This window comes from Cyanistes caeruleus, chromosome 1 (genome assembly GCF_971803275.1).
Source record: "Cyanistes caeruleus chromosome 1, bCyaCae1.hap1.1, whole genome shotgun sequence".
NCBI classification, from domain to species: domain Eukaryota; kingdom Metazoa; phylum Chordata; class Aves; order Passeriformes; family Paridae; genus Cyanistes; species Cyanistes caeruleus.
The window spans coordinates 51,565,912-51,591,039 of record NC_141701.1 but is presented as its reverse complement, the minus strand read 5'-3'; the positions used below and the strand labels follow the sequence as shown (position 1 = coordinate 51,591,039).

Genomic DNA, 25,128 nt, shown 5'->3' with positions numbered 1-25,128 from the left:
TTGTATAATTATGTGTAAGTTCTTATGATACATCTGTGTCAGAAAGGGGTCCTGCTTGTGCCTACAAGCTATCTGGCTTATGATATTAGCACCTAAAGCTAGGTTACCAAGGAAAATGGGCAACCTAAAAATAAAGAATACTCCTAAACCAGGAATATTTTCTCTATTTCTGTGCTCAAAATCAGTGATGCCTACAGATGTAGTTCTAATATAATTTTAGGCAGTTTCTGAGCAGAATGTTACCAAACATGTTTTAGTCTTAGAGCCACATGTGTCTCCTCTCAATACAGAATTTACTATGTCTTCCATTCTTTTAACTCAGTCAATTTGGTTCTGAATTCTACAACCATCATTAGCTTTCAAAACTACAGTGTGAATCTTCCTTCCCACTGCCTCTAGGATAAATCTGGGACACAGCTCAAAGCAATTAACAGGAAAAAGCTGCTATCTCACCAACTTGAGGGCTCTGCTAACAGCTGTTCAAACCATTTTTCCCCACTTAGAAGTTATTTAGAATTTAAACATTTAGAAGTTTCTCCAATTAATACATTTGGATAGAAAGAGGATTACTTTTAAACATTGTTAAATTGACAAAAATGTAGTCTGCTCATTGAAAAGGCAAAAAATCTTAAAGCTTAAATCCAGGACATAAAAAATAAATTAGTCTTACCCTTTCAATACTGTGCTGTAAACGTAGTTTCATCCTTACAACCTCCTGTTGTTTAAATAGTTCTTTAAGCGGGTCTGACAGTGATGGAGGTGGTGTAATCTGTGGAAAAAGTTTTATAAGTAGTACAGTGAATATGTATTTAACATGTTTAGGCACTGCTTATGTGATCTATTAAAAAAAAAACAAACCCAAGAAACAATAAGCAAGGTGTTTTTTTAAGAAAAAGAAGAGCTTTTAACTTCCATTAGTTATGTGAATTCAATGTGTTTGCAGGAAAAGATTTTAAGGATTCCATATTATAAAATTAATAAACCCAAGTAAAAAAGGCATTTCAAGCTGTTTAGTGCTTTTAACCAGTCATTATCAGCATTCCATAACTGTTCTTTTTAAAAGGCTGTACTGTAGAATATAGTAAGAATACAACTTGCTTTCAGCTTTAAAGACTCTTTACAGCACAGATGTTCATTCTCAGAAGGTAAAAACTGCCTAGCAAAATGCAAGAGCAAAGTAAAAAAAAAGTATCGCTAAAAAACCCCAAACCACTTGATATGTTTATACAATGGCAACAGCATTTTTTACTGCACAAAAGATAACCAACCATATTCCCAATATCATTAGTTGCAATCACTCAGAACACAGGCAAGCACAAAAAGTAGACTAGAGACCCAGACAGTAGCTTGAAAAATTTTTTCTTCCCATCAGTTATTCAAGGAAGTTTTTAAAAAAACTCACTCTTTAAAAAGTAAATAATTTTAAAAAAATCAAATATACTTGAGTGACATATCAATGCTGTTATTGATTTGCTATACTGTAAACATTTTGCATCTTCAGTCATTTATAGTAAACAACCAGAATTACTATCTGGTCTGAGCTGTATGAAAAACACTGACAAGGCACTCCTGGCAACTGCAGAAATCAGATGCTTTTTGAGAAGTAACTAAAAACATCTTGGGAGTTTTAAGGCTCCACCTAAAGTTTACTTCTCTTTCTGCCAGTTCTATCTGACAGTTCAGTGTGGGCTTTAACAACTGACAGATCTAAGAGCACTGATACTGATTTTAAAGACCCATTCAAACTAAATGAAACACTGCCTGCTACCACTGATACTCAAAAAAACACAGCTCAAATACATACCTGCAGTTACTATACCCCACCTTGTATCTAACACACATAGAAGATAAATAACTCTTTTCAATAAAATAGATCCTTCAACTGTCAAGAAGTAATAAATCCATTATGGAAATACAAACACTGTAGATTAAACTGGATTGATACTAATAATCTTGCACCTATACATTCCAGTAACAAAGTGATTTATGTACCAGAAGTGCTTGAATTATTATTATATCAGAAAATTATTTCAGGACAATTTTTTCTCCAATTGGAAGTCAATCATTCCAGTCTCTGGAATTATGGAACATAATATGAATAACTGATTGCAATTCATTCCTTAAATTATTATAAGGTATAAAGTGACATTCAACTCCTTTACATTTCAAACTGCAGAATAGGATACACTTCATTTTTCTTAGTGAAAACAGTTTGGCTCTCAAACCAGTAATGCTTATGGCATATGCCATTTTGTGTAAAACATCAGTATTAAAAACAAACATGCCCCCTTATAGCCTAGTTTTTCCTGAAAACTTCGCATTCATGGTACAGTACAATAGTGCTTTCAATAAAATAAGACAGAATGCTTGTAAGTAATATCAAGCTTTAATTTTAATAAACCCAAAATCTCTGTTCTTTTGCTTACAGAAAAGCACACAGATAACAAACAAGACAGAGAATCTGACTATAAATAAGCTTTGGGTTTAGGCACCTAAATTCTCCAGAAGTAAAAATTTCAGAGCTGGCAAGCATCCATATCAACTGATCAATTTCACAGAATGGTCCGGGTAGGAAGGGACCTGAGGGGTCATTAGTTTCATGCCTCCTGCCATGTGCAGGGATGTCACCCACTAGACCAGGTTACCCAAGGCCCCGTCCAATCTGACACTGAACACTTCCAGGGATGGGGCAGCCACAGTTTCTCTTGGCAACCTGCTCCAGTCCAGTCTCACAGTGAAGAATTTCTTCCTAATACCTAATCTAAACCTGTCCTCTCTCAGTTTAAAGCTGTTCACCCTTGTCCTGTCACTACATTTCAAATATTTTAAAATGTTATTCCCTTAAATTTACAGATGGCTTAACTGCACAACAGAAATAAGAATCAACACCATAGAAATAACCTGACAAGGAGCTGATCATCTAGACAGCAGAGCTGTGTGGACTTTTATTTAAACATGCAGAACTGTTTCAGTAGATTATATTCAGCCCTCAGATTACATTCACACTTGTGTGACACTAACAGGTCTCCATGACCCCAGAGATCCCTAGTGCCACAAGATATATCCATAAACTCTTCACTCCTGCCCAGCCCTGCACCATCTGCCAAAATGTACTGCTAAATATTAAGTTTGGTTGCAGTCATTTATGGAATGGTCTGTTTTTTCCTCTCGGAAACCTGGGAAGAGTGAGCCTCAGAACCTTTAGAGTCTGAACACAGGATTTGGGCAGTTGCACACCACCTGCTGGAAATTCCAGCTTGTGAACCAGCACTGGATTCAGACAAAGGAAATCGCTTTCTTTGAGACCAGAAAGTCTGCATTAAAGGTTTTGAGGGAGAAATAGCTGGAGGAGCCTCTTGGACCCTCTAGTCAAAGGAACTATTACTAAACAGAACACAAACAACTGTGTAGAGAAAATACAAACACGTAAGTTGGACTTGCAAGAACACAGCATGAAACTGAACACCACAGAAAAAAGGTGTCTTCTGTTTTTTGCATAACCAAACTATTTTCTTAAGGGCCCACACTCCATACAGAAGAGAGGGAAACAAAGGGGCCCTGCCTGCTCCAGAGAATTCTCCCAGTCTGAGAAATGACCCAGAAAAGCCAGACAGAACTTGGCCTTGTGCCTCTGCTCCACCTCACTTGGAGCCAGCTATCAGAGCAGGTTTGATTGGCAAGAGTTCATATTCAAGACATGCCCTTCCCATCTCCAATATACCAAAATCCATTAGAAAATTTCCTGCAGGCCTTGCATCCTTCAAAACAACTACAACAAGAGTATCAATTCTTCACTCTATAAACCTTCAATCCTCATTTGTGCCTGCTACAAACCTGCACTCTTCCATGGCACCCAAACAACTAATGGTCTATTTCAAGCATTTTGAAAACAAGTTTCTGGCAATACCCCTAAAATTAGATTTTACCACTTGAGTTTCTACAGCAGTGCCAGGGAGACCAGAATCCCTTTTACCAGAAACACAACTGCTAGATAGCCATTCTGGCAGCGAATCATTCTGGTACCTCCTTCTCAGGAGACAATTCAGATAAAGATGACAGAATCCTGAAGAACATGGAACAATCTGAAAGGCAACAGAGCCCAAGCACAATTGAAATTTACTCTGTTAGAAGATTCAGACTTGTTTCCTTCTATTTTGAATTGACCTGATGTCTCCTACCTTATGTTTTGTATTTGTACTGGTGAAAGAGAAGCCATAATTCATACATGAATACTCTCACAGCCTTAGGTGATCCAGGCTGTAAATTACAATATATAAACAAGGCTGTGGAAACAAGGTTTTAGCACACCATCTCCTGGTTCCCACCTACAGCATGTTTGAAGTTCATCAGATAAACTACAGTGCATGATTAGAATTCCAATGCAGAGAACAGTATGTTACACCAACCATTCTGAGTCTCAGAGTGTCAGAGCTAATATATGGTCTCCACATAGACCTGCACAAAGGATATCTGTAACACAGGAATAATTAAAGAAAGAGTATCTACTTTCTTTCTACATAAATTGATGAGGAAAAAATTTGGTTAACAGAGACTCATGAGAGAATCTAAGGAAAAAACTGTAAAACAAACTCGACAAAAAGGTAATTTTTACAGTTGCTAATTAAATTTTACATTATAAGTGTAACAACATGCTATTAATATTTCACTATTTCAGAGAGACTAAGCCTTTATTCTCACTTTGTTGGACAATGTGTATAATAAACAAACACTCATTTCTGGGTATGAAATGATCCTTGGTTTAGCAACACTTCTTTTTATGGTATTTGTAACAGGAATTATTATGATTGTGATTTTCAGTGGTGGCAAAATAAAATTATTAAATTGTGTACACAAGCAATTTCTGCCAATAAGTTAAATCTTAACTATTACTAATTTTTTTAAGGAATGTATTTTTTCTGAAAAGAAACATGTAAAGTTTTATCAAAATTGTACATTTACACAAGTGACAGCAATTAGGTAAAGCACTTAGTCACACTGGAGATTTTTCAGACAAACAAAACTGAATTCCTTAGATTGTCTAAGCAAAACTGAATTTCTTAGAGTATCTTCTTATTTAGAAAAAAAATAATATTTTTTCTTACATTTTAATTCTAATGAAAATAACCACTAATTTCCTAATGATTTATTTTGGCTTCTCAAAATTTATCTTCTTCCTTTTTTGCTTCTAGGAGCTTGAAATAAAAAGTTCCACCTGTTCTCTCTACATCTGTGGGATATTACCAGGACCATCAAATTGTATACAAAACAATTAACTGTTTGAAACATCATTACCAACAGAACATGTATGAGAAAGGAAACAAACCAGAAATCTAAATTAGACAAAAATCAGTAACTGCAATCTTTCAATTACATATTTACATTTTTATTGACTTTTTTTAAAGAGGTTTTTCTTTTCTACAATTAATTAAAAACCATTGAGAACAGGAAACACCCATCTATCTCTGGTACTTTCTGAAACTGTTACTTGAGACTTTGCTCTCAAACACCTACATTTATTTTCATTAACTGCAGAGTCCTTATTATACACAGCAACAGAGACAGGAAGGAATTATAAGGCAGTGCTTAAATATCAAGTCAAAAAAACCCTTCTCCTTATGGTGTCTACACACAGTGCCATTTATGATAAGGAATTGAATTCTATTGCTCAGGTAGGAGATGGGCCAGGGAAAAATATATGCCATGCTTTTCTACTTTCCACTTATCCCAAATTAAGCACTGAAGTGTGATGCCAAAGCAGTAAGCTGTAGCTTGGAAACAGTATGTACTTGACTAGCAGCGGCTTAAAAAAAAAAAATTAAATCTATGCTCCCAGTGATAAAGATATTACAGAAGCTGCCACAGCTACTGAGAAAGATTTTTAGACTTGGGAAGGCTGACAGCCTGGTACATTGTGGTGAAGCTTACCATACAGCCTGGGGCACTTACAGACCTTGTCTGTAAGTCATCTTACCCACAACTTTCCTCAGACTATAACTGGCCTACTAATTCCAAAAAAAAAATGCTACAAGAAAAACCCCCAGAGAACAAACAGCTTGTACAAGGAATTAAGACTAGCTGTGTAATGAAGCAAACATATGTAAATGTACACATTAAACTTCCATTCATTGCTTCATCAAAAAATCCTCAACTCTACTGGAAAAAGCTGAAGCTTTTTTACTCTCAGGTAAGGGTGAGTTATCTAAGATCAGCTGACATAATAACTTGTCCATTCAGAAATGGAGAGCTTAGACATAAACAACTGTTCTTCAGTAAAAAGGAAAAAACCTTGACACTATTTAATAAAATTGTGAACACTTTAGATTGATAGATTTTAAAAAAGCCAGGACACAACAGATTACATCTGCTGCTTTTGAGATAGCTGGCAGGCACTCTCCTACTTAAACCACTCAGTGATGGACTTAGTATGTTGAAGCACTGCACATCCACCCCCCTCCAAACGAAACAGCTTTGTCTAATTAGTTTTAATGAAATTATTGACATCAGAAATTTAAAGAAGCTCTCAATCATTGACTTCACTTCTGAAAGAGTGGGCTTTACCTACTTTGAAATACAGTATTTGTCTGTGTGCCCCTGACAGGTGTCACACATGGTATGTCTTATAGTGACTGTGGAACCATCATTTGTATTTCCACTGAATGGGGCCTTTAAATATGATGCTATTAATCAGTATTAATTTGACATATGTCAACTTGCTGCTTTCTGCAGAATATTCAGAAGCAAGTTAGGAAGAATATGGAAGTCACAAAAATAAAACAAAAACATGCCTTTCATTCCACTGCATATTGAAAGACCACGTTACTTACAGTTGGGATGCATATCTTGCTCAGGGGATTGCCATCCAGCAGGTAGGAGCCGTTGAAGGTCACATATTCATCATAATATTGAGGTGCCTGAGGAATAACACTGCATAGCAATTTACGCTTCTCTTCTATTTTCTTCCTTATGTGCAAGTATTCAAAATAGGGGTTTGCTCTCTCAGAACTGTATGGCTGAATCTCTTCAAGTTTCAGAGAATCAACAATAGCTGCCAGTGACTGCTGGGTCTTCTCCTTGGCCTGCAGCAAAGAAGGGTTCGCTTGCACAGGTTGAGGCACACGTGACACCTTCCTTTTACGTGGATGATGTACCTGAGCATCATCATCTTCAGTTAATCTAATTCTTGCTTTCATAGATGCTGATGATTCAGACTCTTTTTCTGATGTTTGTGTACAGCCAAGAGGATTCTGCCTGCCCTGGTTAGCAAGTAAATTTGCTCTGTTCCTTGTGATTCTTTGTGGTACTTCTTGCTGTTCCATCTTCTGATCCTCAGCAACTTCTTCTGCTTTAACAATTTGGCTGTATTTATGTACCTCTTCCTGTGTAATCTGTTGTGAACTATTTTCCAAATTGGATAGAGAGGAGTACTGTGGTGGATCATCTCCCAACACATTTTCTCTGTCTGCAGTGCAGGGGCTTTTATTAACCAATTCATTTGTAATTCCCTTTGTCATTCCTGAACTTAGTTCACAGAGATCAGCACTAGCTTCACTATCAACAACATGCACAGAGATCAACTTTTCTTGTTGGTCTTTTTCATTTCTAATATCTGAAGTATCTGCTGTGTTACCATCCACTTCTCTCAGGGCATTCTCACAAACAACTTTATTGAATGAGTAAAAATTCACATTTAACTGTGGATTGCTATCACTTTCAGGAGCATCTTTCTCTAATGGTACCATTGGTAAATCATTCATCCTTTCACAGCTCTGTGAAACATCTTTTGCAGAGCTCTCAGAATATACAGCCATGGGTGCATCAGTCTTCTTAATGGTTGAAGGAAAGAAAGCATTTTCCATCTCTCTGGTACTAGGAGCATCTGTATCCAAAGCAGAAGTTGTAGTCTGAACTAGATTTTGCTGCTGTACAAATGATGAATCTTGACTGATAATGCCTGGTAAAGAAACGTGTTTTGACACAACTGGAACTGGCTGGATAGGTAAAGAACAAGGTGACTGTGAAGGCAAAAATGATGCAGATTCTTGAGAACTGGAACTTCCCTTAATTTCAGAGTGTTGAGGCAAAAATTCAGATACTTGTTGCTCTTTTAATGTCCTGCTCTCAGAATTATGCACTGCTATAATGCTTTTAGCATCTTGCTCTAATGCACCACAACCCAAGCTGTTAGAGTCATTGTTTAATGAATTAAGTCTGTCAAAAGGCACATCCCACAATTTGGTTTGTTGAGTCACACCACTTTGATAACATGGCTCTAAAGGCATGTTAGAGTCTTCTGAAGGGCTCATCTGAGCGGTATCTTTAATGGTACCTGTCCCTGTTGTTGCCTGCTTGCTGCTAGCAGCTCTATTTGGCGATGATGTGAAGTTTGACTGTAGAACAGTCACACTGCTTTGAAAATCTCTTTCAAGTGTACTGCACGGTAGTTCTGATTTAGGAGAAGTGCTACTGTAAGTCTGAACTGATGGCATAGTGTTCTGGTTGTTTTCTTCTGATGTTCGAGGCTGTTTGCTGTGTTCAGAAACTGCAGCAGGCATGCTGCATCTTCGAGCCTCTGTAACAGCCCTACACTCATTTAAAACCAACTTAACATCTTCAGCAGATGCTGATCTAACATACATTTGGGGAAGCCTGTTTGTGAAAGATGGCTTAACGCGATCTGGCAACTCAGCAAGACCATCAGCCTCTTTTTCCACAAGGGCTGGTGATTTGGCACTTGCAAAAAAAGGCGACTGTGAAAAAGACATTTGGGAATCAGAGCCTTCTGGCATAAAGTCTGAATCATATTCTGTTACAGGCCTTGGAGTAGTTACTGTGGTATGGCAAGAATCCTCAGAGCTTGCAACAGAAACCATGGACAGTGACCTGGAGCTCAGCCCCATCTTTTCACTTTCTGATTTGGGGGATCTATTTAAATTATCTAAAGCCAATGAAGGCTTTGCAACATTGACACTTCTTGTATCTACTGACTGTGATCTATTACTGGTAGCATCTTTCTGCTGTTTTTCCTTCATACAAACATCTGGCAACTCTGAACTTTTTGAACGAATCAATTCTTTGCCTTTGACTTCAGCTAATGAGTGCTTGGGTTTGTCCTTCATTTTGCTATGCTCTGAACAAGTGCGGTTTCTCAAACGTTCCTTCTCTTTCTGTTTTATTTTTTCTTTATGCTTTCTATGCCACTGCTCTATTTCCAGATCTTTAAGGCTAAGCATTCTTTCGAAACTAGTTTGCATTAAATCATCGTTGACTAATCTTTTTTCTTTAGGCCGAGCATCCTTTGGTGTAGGAGCTGGTTTAGGCTTAAGTTTCTCATGTTCAAGTTTTAGTTTAAGCAAACTATTTTGATGCAGTTTATGCTTGTCTCTCTCTTTGTATCTGTCTATATCTTTATCCTTTTTATCTTTCTCTCTACCATCTGGAGTTTTCAACAAATCATCTTTTGGTTTTTCTTTCAAAGATGACAATTTGTCATGAACTGTTTTATTACTTTCAGTAATAGTGCACCTCCTTTCCTCTTGCATGTGTTTTGAGCTTGCTAATGATGAGGTCTCCTTATCTTTGGATTTGTCTTTTTTTTCAAATTCCTTTTCTTTAGTTCTGTTTTTTTCTGATTTCGTATATTCAGATTCTTTTTCGGACTGTTTAACTTTTCTTTCACTACAGTGTTTTTCTTTGCTTTCAGCCCAATGTCTGTCTTTATCAGCCTTTTCTTTATCATGCTTCTTATCAGTTTTTTCTTTATTTCTTTCCTTTTCATCAACTTTTTTAAGAGCACCCATGCTTTTTACTTTATCATTTTCCTTATGGCACCTTTCTGCTTGCTGAAAACCAGACTTCTCCTTTACTTTCTCTGTATTTTCATTTACTTCTGCTTTTTCTTTCTCCATTTTGTATTCATGCTTTACCTTTTTCTCTTTTTCTCCATGTTTCCTTTCTATCTTTTCAACATCTTTTTCTTTGATTGAGAATCGCTTTTCTGTCTTTTCTTTATTTTCCTTTAAATTCTTTTCCTGCTTTTCAGTATCTGTTTCTCTTTCTATTATATGCACGCTGGCTGCCTCATCTTTAACACCAAAACAGAACAATTCTATTTCTTTATCTGCAAGCGCAACTTCTTTTTCTTCTTTTGCATCTTTTATTTTTTCATCCTTTAGAAACTTCTCGTTTTCTTTTTTGTTCTTCTCTTTTTCTCTCTCATCTTTAATACTTCTCTCTTTCTGGAACTGTCTCTCCTTAACTAACTTATCTTCTTTTGCCACAGTTTTTTCTACCTTTGATTTTCTGTCTGAAGAAAGACATTCATGTTCTGTATTTATCACTGCATCATCATTTTCATCACTTTTGAAAAAGTTCTCTTTCCAAAATTCTCTGTCAAACTCAATATTTCTTTGTACCTCTTTAACATTATCTTTATGTTTGTGTTTCTCCCTCTCCCCATCCTGTTCCTTTTTGTGCTTTTCCTTTTCTCTTTCTTTGTGTTTTAATTTATGCTTTTTAAGTGTTTTACCTTCCTTGTCAATTTTTCTCAAAGTATACTCTGAATTCTCAAATGTTGAGCTGTTATCTTCCTCTTTAATTTTAGGGCTAGATTTTTCACCAAATTCCAAGTGAAAATCCTTTTGATGATGCTTGCTTTTTTCTTTGTGCTTGCAAGATTTGCCACTAGAACTTTCTACCAGATAATCAGAATCAGTGCTGTGATCATAACGAACTAATTCGGACTGCAATGCTATTTCAGAACCTCCTGGTGATAAGCAAGTTTTGGTGTTTTCTTGCTTTAATGGTGTTGACTGCTTTTCACTTAACCCACAGGGATGCTTTGGAGATTTTCCAGCAGTGATATGAAACAGTTGTAAAGAAGAATCTTCTTTAGAGGTGAAAGACTTCTTAAAGGTTTCTTCCTCTCTAGCTTTATCTAAAGAATCTAATCCAGAAGTAGCTATATTTGTTACTCTAGCATTTTCTTTTTCTTGCTTTACTTCTTGATTCTCTTTATTTTTGCTCTGATTTTTTACTTTCCTTTTAACTTTGCCCTTTTGCTTGTGTTCATTTGTAACCATATATTCTTTCTTCACTCTGACATCAGAATTTGATGTCTCTGAAACAGAGCAAGCAGAGACCATCTTCTTGTCCTGAAGTATTTCTTCATCTGAACTTTCAGAACTTGAATACAGAACTCGAGAGGGTTTCTGCTTTTTATTTTTGAATGATTTTGAAAAGACAACTTTTTCTTGTTTCACGAACAAGTTAGTCTTTTCAGCTTCAGTCTCATCTTCTTTCCTTGGGTCTTTTCTAAGAATATGTTTGTCATCAATCATTTTTTTCACTTCATCTTCATCATCATCTTTGAACTCATACTCATCTAAAGCAGATGGAAGTGGTGCCTTACTAGGGACTGTCTGTTTGCTGTTGTTGGCTACGGAGTCCTTTTCTGCTTCTGAATCAACATTCCCATCTACACTGGAAGGATTCACAGATGGAGCTTCTTCAGAATCTAGAGCAAGGAAAGCAAAAATTAATTGAATACTCTTGGGGCACTTGTCACACTTCAGGATAAAAGAGCTCAGTTCAGCAGTCACCTCTTTACAAATGAAAAAAGAACAAAAACCTTTCTTAAACACACAACAAAAGAAGGTCTTTCTCTGTTTTAAGAGAAAACAGAAGGTCACGAAATCAAAGTTCTCCCCTCCCTTTACAGCTCTCACCAAGGCATGTAAAAATACTAATTAACATTTATATCTAATAAAAGTAATGCACTTCAAATTTTGAAAACCTCACCCATTGTACATAATTCCTGTATGACCTGACTCTTTCAAAAAGACAATACCCTGCACAGACAGACTGTTGAGGAATCAATTGCTAAAGAGTAACAAGTTTCTATTACACATATGTAAAAATATTTGTCTTAAGATTAATGCTTTCACTAAGCTGAAGTTGATTCTGTGAAGTGATGCCACAACTGTCCCTTAGAACGGAAGGACCATGCACAGTATTTCAGGTTATTCTAATGCCAAGAAAGTTAACACTAAATCAGAACGTAGGGCAATATGACTTTTTTGCCTTGAAGTATAATGAAACTTTGAATAGAAAACATTCCTAGGGGTTGAGTTTTATTTACTTGTCTGGGAAAGCGAAACCAACTTTTACAATCATGTGACATGATGGTCTTCTTCATGTGCTTTTCACAGATCACGGAATGGTTGAGGTTGGAAGGGACTTCTGGAAACCATCTTGTTCAACCCGCCCTGCTCAAGCAGGGACACCCAGAGCCAGCTGCCCAGGACCATGCTCAGAAAGCTCTTGAATTATCTCCAAGGACAGAGACTCCAAAGCCTCCTTGGATAACCTGTGCCACTACTTGGTCATCCTCACAGTGAAAAAAATGTTTTCTGCTCAAAGGGAACTTCCGTGTTTCACTGTGTGCCCATTGCCTCTGGTCCCGTCACTGTGCACAGCTGACAAGAGCCCAGTTCTATCCTCTTTGCAACTTCCCCTCGGGTATTTTTACACATCAATAAGATTCCCCATAGCCTTTGCTTAGCAGGCTCCTCATCATCTTCCTGATCCTTCCCTGGACTCTGTCCATTATGTCAATGTCTCTCCTGGACTGGGGAGCCCAGAACTGGACACAGCACTCCAGCTGTGGCCTCACCAGTGCTGAGCAGAGGCAAAGGATCACCTCCTTGACCTGGAGGCAAATGCAGGAAAATTAGGCTCCTCCTAATGCAGCCTAGGACACCACTGGCCTTCTTTGCAGCAAGGGCACACTGCTGGCTCACTGTCAAGCTGGTTTTGTTCACCATGACCCAGGGTCTTTTCTACAAAGCTGCTTTCCCAGCTGGTCAGATCCCAGTCTGCACTGCTGCTTGGATGGTTCCTCACTAGCTGCAGGACTTTGCACTTCCCCTTGTTGAGCTACATGAGATTCCCATGAGCCCATTTCCCCAGCACAGCAAAGTTCCTCTGGATGGCAGCACAACTCTCTGATGCACCACTTAATCCTCCTCAGAACCCCCAGTTCAGTGTCATTAGGAAACTTCCTGATGGTACACTCCACGCCAACCATTAATGAAAGTGTAACACAGGGGTGGATGCAGTATTGAGCCAAGGTACACAGGCAGTTACTGGCCTCCAAATAAACTTTGTGCCACTAACCACCACCCTTCTGGCCCAGACATTCAGCCAGTTCTCAATCCACCTCATTTCTTTTACCTAAAAGATTCTGAATTGTTGAATATTCTGTAAAAGCCAAATAAAAAGTTCCTGTCTGGCACTCAAATAAGTTACTCATGGTCAAGAATCTTTTGCTTCTGAGGAGGCAACAATTCTTTCTGTGCTCCAAGAGGTGTTACATACTCCTCAATCTGCAGGAACACAGGAGGGACCAAGAATTACTGCCTCCACTTCATCAAGTTACCTATCTGGTTGCCCACAGAAACCAGTAGTTCCCCACAGGCAGGAACTTTTCTACACTGAGTAACTAAGTTACACCCACATGAAACACTGACTCCTGATTCATCTACTAAAGGTGGCAAGGAAGTGACTTTGGGGATATTTTTCACCATGAAACAAACCATCTCAGAAAACACACTGTATCATAATAAATATGGTGTTTTCCTCTGTATCTTTCTTTCATAAAACCGCCATTATGATATAGAGTTGATTTGCAAAGCGAGAATGGCTTAGTAGAGACAGAGAGAAAAGTAAAAGGAAAAATAAATCAGAAAACACATTTCAGACAATTCAATTGAAAAACTTAACAAACTACCTCTAAAAATAAAAGTGGAAGACTACTTAAGCAATCTCAATTATTACCTGCAGCAAGTCTTAATAGCTAACACTATGCAAAAGATTAAGGCCACCTAACCTTAGGTGAAATGATGCATTTAAGTATGCAATTAAATAGCTACTTTTACCTGAGCAACTGTCCTCATCATCAGAGATGGGCACCTCTCTTTTCAACAGCATTTCCAATTCTTCAGTTTCAGCAACATCAACAGGTCTTTCCCCATGCTTATTGGCTTGAAATGGATTTCCACCGTGTCGAAGCAACAGCTTCACAATCTGTAGCATTAAATAAATTAACTTTTAGGTTATCCACAGCATGTTACTTGACCAGCATAAAAATCCCTGTTGCACACAAGCTGTGAGTAACATGATATGCAATCCTAAGTCCTATCTATGATACTGAGACTGGAAGGCAAAACTTCAGCAAGTAAAATGCAAAGTTCAGGTAGTATATACATAGTCTGCTCCATAAAGGAAGTGAAGGGGAAGACCAGAGACAGCTGCTCTCTGTTACACAGACACAGCATCATTTTAAAAAAAAAGAAACAGGGGCCTTTTGTTCTTGCTGTTCTAGCATTTCTTCACACAACTTATCTGGTTCCCCACCTACCAGGCTCTGTATTCCTCTTGCTCCAAATTTTATTACACTTAAATAGGGAACAGATAAAATTTTACAAGTTGCAGTACCTATTGGTTTCCCCAGCAGTTACAAAAAGCCCTGAGAGAGATCGAAATATCTTACTGGAAGAACAAACTACTCCCACCCACAACTGCATGTAATAAATCAAAATCATCAACTTGTCCATCATCAAGGGCAACAATTTGTTAGCATTACAGAGATACCAAGGCTACTGCATTTTCAGCACAATGCCCAGTATTAATTACTTTTTCTCCCCTCTATGTGTAAAGAACGTGGAAATTCAGCAGACAATGATGTAAAGTACAGAGCTCCATTTATCTTCTCCACTACGTGATGATTGGTAAAATAAAAAATAATAAGAATATATATACAACAATTCTCTATTTCAGTGCCATAAATAGTATTTAAAAATAAATACAGGCTAAATAGCTTTAAATATTTATAAACATGTATGTATAACATACACAAATCCACAGTATACTGTTAGGAGACATTTTTCTTTGGAGAATTCTATACAGTAAAAGTTTCTCAAAAAATTCACTTAAGTACTTATTTACTAAGAAAGTAAAGGTGAAACTTTTAAATATTTAAGAAAACTGGTACTGGTAGAAAATATCTGGCAATAGAGGTCAGATGAAACAAAGACAATCAAAACAACTTTAAGATGCTCCCAAAACAGCCGAAGCAGAACTACAAGACCATATGACTGCAATGAGGACAGTTCAGATTTGTTCTGAAGCTTCAGCACTTCAAACCACTTATTTATCCCCCTCCCACTCTCCCAGAACACTCACGTTTCTATGTCCACTACTAGCAGAATCATGAAGTGGAGTATCATCATCCAAGCCCTGCGTGTTCACATCTGCTCCTGCTGCTATCAGAACTTTAGCAACATCATAGTAACCAACATTACAAGCTTCATGCAGTGGTGTCCAGCCTAGAGTGAAGAATGGTAGGTTTAAGACCAAGATCAAAGAGCTGTTTTTTTATTCCTGTGCTATAGATCTCTATTGCCTCCAAATATTTTGAAACACACTCTCATAGACAGTACTTGGCAGAACAGAACGCCATCCACCTGATGAACAACACTGCTTTATGAACTTTAAACCTCACATCAAATTCCAAGTTTTTCTGAGATTAAACTGAAGACTGGAATCACAAATCAAATAGCAAAAGACAAAATCTGGCACAAAATCCCCAGGCTAAACATGTTAGAGAATCTTTGACTAGTAAACATTTGAACTTGTTAGGTGTATTTGTTAGGTGTATATATAAATAATATTATAATATATAGAAACCATTTGAAAACCACACTATTGGAAACAGTAAGCACGGCAAATTACCATAGCCAGTGCTTCTTTAGAGTTACTGAACATGTACCAGTAATCATTAACAATACTAGAGGCTAGATAATAAGCTATTAACAAATAATGACAGAGAACTTATTCTGATATTTCCCAGAACACGAGTAGTTTTTTGAAATTTTGATTTCTGCACTTATTTTCTGTAGTAGAATGTCAATTGAAGATGACAACCCACACATGCTATATTCCTTATCTCAATTTCCTGTCCCCAACTTGATGACTTCCACTTCATAGCTGATGAACTGCTGTTGATGCCTTCTCAAAGCCCAATTCTGGGGAGGCATTCAACTTCTGTTTCCAGCATAGCCGGAAGAAGAGTTTAATCATGTGAACTCTGTGTCTAATCAGTAGCAGTCCTGTACATCTATGAAGTGGAGGTTCAAGAAACCTCTAACTTATCTAATCCTTCAGTAATGGGATTTCTCACTTTCATCTTTCAACTTCCAAGCTGCCACTCATTTAAATTTTAAAAAAAGCTATAAAAAAAAAAAAAAGAAAAAAAAAAAGGAAAAGGGAAAAAAGAGAAGATCTTCTAAGTTATTCTAAAGCAAAACACTTTCTTTCTGTTCTTCATACACTAAATTTCTTCTTCAGTCATCACTTGGGTTACTCACTTCCAGCACTGTCTGGCTACTACCTCCTTCTTTCGATTTTCTTGCCATTTGCCCTTTTCACATTCATCCAACATGATAACACTCTTCTGCTCCCAGCCTTCTGATCCCTGTCTTTTATTCTCTGTATTAATTATCTCCATAAATTATTTTTCTCCATGTTGTATTGCTTTGCTTTTCCATCCTTTCACAATGTCCAGCCTGCCAACTCTAGTGCTGGCTTGTTGTCAAAATCTGTTTCCTTTACTCTTGTTCTCACATGGCAGTATCATTCTGGCAGATATCCCATAAGCAGGGTTACTTCCTCCATTACTAATTCATTTTCTGCTCCTTTAGTTCTGCCAAATCCTTAGCTAAAAGACCTCTAATTCTCTAAACTACACTGCATCCTAAATTCCTACTTTTCTCCACTCATGACTCACTGCTTCAATCCTCCCCCTCTTCTTGATCTCCCCCTCTGCACAGTATTTTGAAGTTCAGCCATCTCTGCTTCTCACTTCGGTTTACCAATAAAAAAAATCTCACTTGATCCCAAATACCTCCTCCAAAATTTTGAATGAAGTCTCCAACAACTTGTTTCCAACTGATTCTCAGAACCAGCTCTCAGCCATTGTCCTTTTCCTTTCATCTGCCTTCAAAATTAAGTGTCTGCCCTAGGGATGAAGCTGCGAAGTTAACTTCCTACAAAGCAACCCATACAGTAATGTACAATGCATTTGGGGCTACACCAGTACTCACAGCATGCTGCTGTTTTGGCTACTGCTGAACAGGGACTGTAAAGTGTCATGGTTTTCTCTCCCTCCTCCTGCACAAGAGTTTGGGAGGGACATAGCCAGGACAGCCAACCCAAATGTGTATTCCATACCACAGGATGTCATGCAATAAAAGCTCATTGAAAGGAGAAGGAAGGAGGATAGTTTGTACATAACAGCATTTGTCTTTTCAAGCATCTGTTACACCTGCTGAGACCCTGCTTCCTGGGAAGGGACTGAACATTTGCCTGATGATGGGAAGTAGTAAATAAATCCTCTTCTTCCTTTGCCTGCACATGCAGCTTTTGCTATTCCTATTAAATGGTCTTTAACATGACCCACAAGGGCTTTTTTTTAATCTTATTTTCCCCCCACACCTTGTTGAGGAAGGGAAGTGAGAGAGCAGCTAGGTGGGTGTCTGGCAGCCTGCCAAGGTCAACCCACTACATGTCTTCTTCAAGTGTTTCTATTATTCTGCCAGTGATTTCTATGGGCCTGTCTTCCCCTGAACCTCCCACACCTTTTCTAAAATTGCTCTTGTCAACAAGTTCTTCTCATCTCCCCTCCCAACTTCTTTGAAGATCTCAGTGTTCTACTTCTGCTTGTCTTCTTCTCTTCCTCTACATGCCAGTCCTGGGCAGCTTCATGCTCAAATACAAATTCAACTACCCTCTTCAAACCAAGAAATTACCAATCTATTTCTTACCCAAAGTTAAGATTTCAGTTCATCTCATTAATATCTTCTCTTGATATCAAGTTTGAGCCTACAACTAATTGTGCTATATAGTTTTTAGTTTCTCCCACAGTGGCCTGCTACCTCAACTCTTCTCAACCATTTACACTGAGAATGTAATTCAGACCCACAAACCAAAACCCATAAACCTAAAAATACTGTATATGTTACAACATAATAAAGTTCATCAATCATTGTTTAAATCACAGCAAATGCTGACATATCAAAGCTGTCATTAATCCAGCAGGACTAGATGACAACTGCAACCATACCACTCTCATCTGCCTTGGTGCATATCAGCTGTCCCAGTGGAGACAGTGCACATCACAGCATCACCACCTCCACCATTAGTAAACTTTGTATCTCCTCACATAGCCCACGGTCTCACCATTACGCTCTGCCCAGCATAATCCTACCAAGTTCAGCAAGTGTGCACAGATTTCTGCAAATACCTACCGTGCAAAGGCCCTGGAGACAACTGAAACCTCTAGGTATTAAAACACTGTTCTAATAATACACTAGGTGCTGTAGCATCCCAGTACTACCACTGGAAATGAAAAACTATTTTGGGAATTTCTACGAACTTATATTTTTTCATTTGCATACAACATGAACCAAAAGGAAACCTCTGTTAACAACTTCAGTGTTACTTTTAATTCATACAGTTAAGAGTACTCATATTAACTTACCTGCAAAATCTTTAACATTTACATTTGCACCCAATCTGATTAGCTCCTTGACCTGTTTAACATCCCCTCGAATGGCTGCCATATGTAGAGGAGTTTCCCCTCGTTCATTTCTCTTGTTAACTTTGTCTTTTTGTCTTGAAGAAGAGGTTGGAGTTTTCTTTTGTGTTGGTGTTGTTTGTAAGGAATGATTTAAGGTGGAATCTACAAAACAAGTTTTTAAATTGTCACTGTTAACTAAAGCGAGGTGAAGTAAAAAGACTGTCTTGCCATCAAAGATTACAATGACCAGTTAATAATTATATTTAAATAAAAGATATTTCACCTTTCATGCATGTCAGCACAATGCTGATTTTTAATGTGAAAAAGGACATTTTGCAATTTCTTACTATTTTAAGCAAGTTTCTAGGACAGATGAAGTCTCTCCAAACTACAAGGTTCACATACTCTGATATAAATTCTCCTGAATCCAAACAAGGTGAGATCACGCAGATCAGTATGTACCCTGGTTCCCTTCCTTAAGCAAAATTCCACTGTATTTTTATGTAGTGGGGTGCCAGTTTAAGGAATTACAGTCTGTATTGTACTACATACAAATCCTCAGCTGTACCACAGCTGGGTGGACTGTACAATTCCTAAGGAAACCCAGCCATTTGCTTTTAAACAGCAATTCTGTAAAAACTTTACACCTGTAGAACATATATATAATGCAAAGATTCTTTTAAATGCAGCTGGACCAAGGTCAGTTTGAAATGTTGAATTAAAAATAAGATGTCTCCCTTCTCCCATTAAATCAGAAGGAAATGGTCCCATTTCCTCCTAAATTAAAATCCCACTCCAAAGTGAGACGAGATAACAGTTAAGCTTAAATAAAAAAATAAATAATTTAAAAAGTATTTCAGGCTTTAAATAATCCATAAGATCAGTGACTGAGAGGCAAAAATAAACAAAGGAAGAATTAAATTTTCAAGTTTTACAGCTATCACAGTGCAAGGCTTTACACATACATACAGAAGTTCAAAAATTTTTCACCAGATTAATCATCCATGTGAAATAAATTTTAGCAGAAGTACAAATGATTTAAAATATGTGAAAAAAATCAAAGATCGTTGGAAAACATCACTGTTCCGAATATTCTGACTGGGACAGAATTTAACAGGCAGGAGGGAGAAAACTATTAACTCTGTAAGATCACCTGGACTGTTGTCTCTTGCTGTCATCTGCATGAGAAGTGCCATCTGTTTGCGCTCTGACAGAGGGTAACCAAAAAGAATGCTAACGGGTGCTGATTTCTTATTCCCAGCATCCTTCTTCATTTTCTTTTTCTCCGGACCTTCCTTCTCTAGAAATAGGAACACGTCAAGACTCAAACTGCAGTTCCATCAGTGTATTTTTCTAAAAATAAAACCATCCTCTTAAGGTCTGTAAACTTGTGATTAGTGGCAGGTATGAAAAAACAGGAATTACACCTCTAACTTACTGCATTTGCATTGTGTTGGTTACCTGTTCTAATCATATTAGGATAATAAGCTACTGAGATAAAGCACTTAAAGCTGTAAGCAGGATTACAAAAAAATTCTAACAGTTGAAAAACCTGCTTCATAGAAGGAATGCTGTGTATGTCACAACTTTAATACTCAGAGATTAAAGTCAGGAACTTAAAATTTCTGTAATTTCAGCTGGTCAGCTTTCAACACTGAATACAGATCTGAGACTATGCTCTCTTCTACTTCTCTCAAGACAACATGTTAAAAATTAGAAGATGACTATTTAATATTGGTATCTGCTAAGTAATTGGTTAAAAGATTGTTTCTCTCAAACTCATCCTGTTATTTCATCTTAAAGCTATTTCTTCTCCATAATTCATATCCTTCAAAAACATACAGCTATTTTATATACATAACTTCTCTCCTTTTATCAATATTTACTGAAGCTGTTTAATATTTCATCTCCGAGTTTTAAACCAGGAGCTAAAATTACACATCTGAGTAAACACATCAAAAACAAAACAAAACTCCTACCAAAACCAAGAAACCCTGTCATCTGCAGAAGAAGAAAACCTTAAAACAGAGGATTCCACTGAGAAAAACTTCACTGGCCTTCTGCAAAGAGGTAAAAATTAGAAGTTCAAGTCCCTTTACAGTTCCTAGTTATCTTTTCACTTTCCACAATTCTGCCTTCTTTCTTGTTCTGTGTGTTTCCTCTCAACTCATTTTCTGCCTTCCTAGCCTTCTCTAAATCTCATTTTCTAGGCCACATTACAGACACAAGTTTTAGTAATGCAATGCTCTTGAGGCACAGGAAGGTGCATCAACAGTTCTTAACTTGAATTCCATACTGACCCATAAGAAATACACAATTTTACAGGCTGAACAATAGCCTGCAAGAGTATTTAAGAATGGAAAGCTACAGACCCATGTACGTATTTTAAAAACCTCTATAAATTTATCCATCATGTTTAAAAAGGAAACAAGATCCCTTTTACAGAATCAAAGGATGTTTTTTTTTTTTCCTCAACTGCAGGCAACTCATAGTCTTAAATATCTACAAAAACAAATCAACATTATTTGTGTTGTGCCCTACTGTTAAAAAAATCTACACAGGAAAATAAGAAAAACCCTTTACAATAAAACTGTACTTTCAACTTTCAACAGGAAGCATGCTGTTCTCTCTGCAAAGATAATGTACAGCATACTCTTTACTGACTTATTTAGTACTTCCATCCAAATAACACATTTCAGATTGACCAGCATAATCAGCTATTTCTTAGCATATGCTATTTACTACTCATGATTCTTTCCTTGAAAAACACATTCATTTTCCATTCTGAATTATTCCTTACTATTTTATAGCTATTTGCAGCTTGATAAAATAATATATCAAAATAAATGAAATAAAGTTTTTGATTATCTAGGTTTAACTCTCTTTTATATACTGGGGTTGTCTGAGTTTTTTGGGTTTTGCCTTTTTTTTTTAAATCAGCACAATTTATTCCTGCCTCATGTTCCGTGCTGCATTTCAGTGGTGAGGTAAATTATTCTTCTATTACACTTTATTAACACAGTGTTTGCAAAGCATTTCTACATCTTACCAATTAAAAGCAACAAATAAGAACACAATTGTTCTCACCAAGTTATATTGCAATTATGCACTTTGCTCAAAGAGACACAATTTTATTAAAACTGTTATTAGACTTCATATATGTTTTCAGTAAATCTAAACAGTTCAGTAAACAAAAATCAATATGATCAACAACAAACCTAAAAAAGTCTCAAGATTATAGCACATGCACCTGATAATCCCCCCAAAGATCTCATGGATATGATCTGGTCTGACAAGAGGGGTGGAAGAAAGCAAAAAAACCAAAACGAACAGAAAACCAAAACAAAAACCCCCACAAGAAAACAAAACAAAAATAAGACAGAAAAATAAAACCAAAACAAAAAACAGGAGAAAGTGAGTAGGGCACAGCATACAAAATAGGAAGTTTTATACATCAAAAAATTAGGAACTTCAACTTTTTAGCTATTCTTTGTCTTAAGGCGACAGAAAACTTTTCACCACTGTGAACTTGATGTTTCTACAATTTGAACAGTAATAACTTCCCTAATAAAGGAACAGATTAAGTTTAAGATATTACATTCAGGTAGAATTTAAGATATAAAATTGACTATTAAACTCAACCAGCAGTTAGAAATGAACATAAGGGTTCAAAATAGAACATAAGAGATTTTTTCACTTCTTATTAAAAAAAAACCAACAAACTTGAACTCTTCAAGTGGCTTCATGTTCAATCACCTTCATTAAATACACTCCATAATACACAGCCAAATCCCCCTGGAAAAGATATCTTTAAGATTTTCCTTTGGCAACACCAGCTTTTCACTGAACACTTAAAATTATTTCAAAATAGTCAAATTATGTCAAACAGGAATTCAGGAGCATCTGAGCACTTATGTGTAAAAGAGCTCAATAAAATCAACTCACATTACTTAAAATGTATGGGCAGGAGGAACATCAGAGACACTGGTGATTATTTTAGGATAATTTATGCATGACAGATTTTGTCCCAAGGCAACCAATAATGTATCTGGCTTTTTGCTTGCTTTTTTTTCCAACTGGATATAAATACCCATTCATGTAATTTTTAATGTTTTGGAAAACTAAATTATTATGTAATGTAATATGCAGATTTCTCAAAACAAATCATGCCATACTAACAGAGTATTTCATTTGGTAAAATAATCACCTCAGCTGATAAAGGAAATTAAGCAATTAAAAAAACCCCAAATTTAAACTTCAGGGCTCATGATAGTCTGCTTTCATGTAGAAGACGCCCATTGTAGTCCAAATCATAAAGAATAAGAGGATCAAAAAATAGGACCATGCAAAATTAAAATATTAACTGCTTGAAATGAATGTTACGAAGTCATAGGATTGAATGATGTACAACCAAAGAATAATATGTTCATTGCTAGGTCAAGACCAACTCTGCAGATGATGAAGTTCAGAGACAAAGTTTACTTAGCTCTGCATCATCATTGCAACCTGACTCAAGTTATTTCCAAGAGAAACACATCACAACTGCCTGTGTTTCCTACTGTCAGGGAAAGAGAAAGCTTAGAATGAGATGCAGAGACCCCACAGTGCATTTAACAATGTAGAGATTTCAAGGTACTATCATGATACATAATTAATCAAGTTTATGACATATTCATTTAATGAAATGAACACACAAAACTACCTCCACTTTCCTGCCTGTAGCCCAAACAACAGTTAAATAAACTTTGTATAGCTGAACAATAAGCCCAAACCCAGCAAGCAGTGTGTGAACATTCTCTTCAAGACCCCCACTAACCTCTGTAACTACAGAAAGCACAAGCACAGGAATTGTAACTGTGATGTAACCCTGCAACATGAAGAGGTCAGTTTTGCTCTTCTGGATGTCAACTAAGCGCTAAAAGAAGTATGAAGTAGGCCATGTTTGGACTACTTTGAAGACTGAAATGGAAGGAGTCAGAAAACAAAACCGAGATCCTGCTATAAATGGTAAATCTAGAAAACATAATTTCCAAGAAAGATCAAGAAATTACCACATTCAGTGTAATTTTAACTCGTTGTTCCTGAATAGTCAACTGTGTAACAAGACTCTCTTTACAATGAAAAGATTTTTAGGATCTGCAGTTATGTTTAATTATTATGAAAATTTCAAATTTCTCTCTTCAGACTAGTAAGGTGGAAAAAACAAACAAACCTGACCTCTGCAAAATCAACACTTGTCTATTGTTCTTATTCCAATAAGCACATCAGAGGCTACTTAAAACTAAACAGATTACTTAACTAAGACAATTTAAGTAACTCTATTTAAATAGTCTAAATAATTGATGGCTTTTCAATCAAATTATGGTTTTGGATTAGGAGACATGTTTGGACTACTTTGAAGACTGAAATGGAAGGAGTCAGAAAACAAAACCGAGATCCTGCTATAAATGGTAAATCTAGAAAACATAAAAAAATAAAAAAATATTTATATTTAAAAATAAATCAGAGGATTTATTTTTAAAGATATGAAAAATAATTCTGCTTCGACCATCCAATCCAGCAGTCTCAATCAAACTTGTGTGCAGACTCCTCCCTAAGGTTTCCTTAAAAACAGGCTGAAGCTATACTGCAGCATAAATAAATTTGCCTGCAGGATGTGTACATTACATTATTTTTCTGTGGTTGCTCTGACCAAGAATGGGGATGTCACAACAAAGCCCTCAGTTTTGGGAAGCCACCACAGCCAGGGGAGTGTCACAGCCCTGCACAATGGAAGAAACACAACAGGATGCTGCTGATAAAGAAAGGGACAGAGTGTCCTTCCAGGTGTGTCCTGTTCCCAGGGGCCTCTTCAGAAGGCCACAGCTCTCCTGGGACTCACATTATCTTTCAGACCCATGCAGACTTTGCAGCTTCTGCAAACATCTCAACTGGCACTGCAGGAGCTGCCTTTACACAACTCCATGCAATCTTCATGGGTATTAAATTATTAAGAAAGTAACTAAAAGGCTCAATCTTAAAATACTGAATACAAATTTATCGCAGCATTTTCTTAAGGAAAAAAAAAGTTTAAATTTAGATAAAGAGGCGGGCTGTATTTGTTCTAGACTCTTACAGTACTCTACAAATGCTGTTTGGTTTCAATCTTGCCAAAACTGACTGGGTGTAAAATGTACTCTGTGTATAGTGTTCCAGAAATCAAATGAAAAAAAACCCAAATCATTTTGGTGTTAAGTCAACATTCATTTTGACTGTCCATGTTCATTATCACTTGCAATATTTAGACAATACCTGAAACAAACAAACAAAAAAAAAGCCCACCAGAAAAAGGAACAAAGGAGCAACTTTCATACAACACAGTAAAAAAAAAAAGACAAAATTTTAGTTTATGGAAGACCCTGGAGCTAGAACCAGGAAAGCTCTAATAATATAAAGTTCTAAAAATTAGATATCCCGATTCTTTGACTCATTTACATACCTAAACAGGATGAAAT

The 25,128-nt window shown here is 36.8% G+C and overlaps 1 protein-coding gene across 2 annotated transcripts in view; it reads right to left on the bottom strand.

Annotated features, from left to right (window-relative positions):
• Positions 1–25,128, bottom strand: part of ANKRD12 (ankyrin repeat domain 12) — a 59,376-nt gene that overhangs the window by 5,809 nt on the left and 28,439 nt on the right. For both annotated transcript variants that reach the window (XM_086892033.1, XM_086892042.1), the window contains 6 exons: positions 19,788–19,934; positions 18,596–18,796; positions 15,241–15,383; positions 13,935–14,082; positions 6,825–11,512; positions 671–769 (listed from right to left, as the gene is read on the bottom strand). In XM_086892033.1, the coding sequence (XP_086748159.1) occupies positions 671–769; positions 6,825–11,512; positions 13,935–14,082; positions 15,241–15,383; positions 18,596–18,796; positions 19,788–19,934 (5,426 nt within the window). The remainder of the gene's footprint in view (positions 1–670; positions 770–6,824; positions 11,513–13,934; positions 14,083–15,240; positions 15,384–18,595; positions 18,797–19,787; positions 19,935–25,128) is intronic.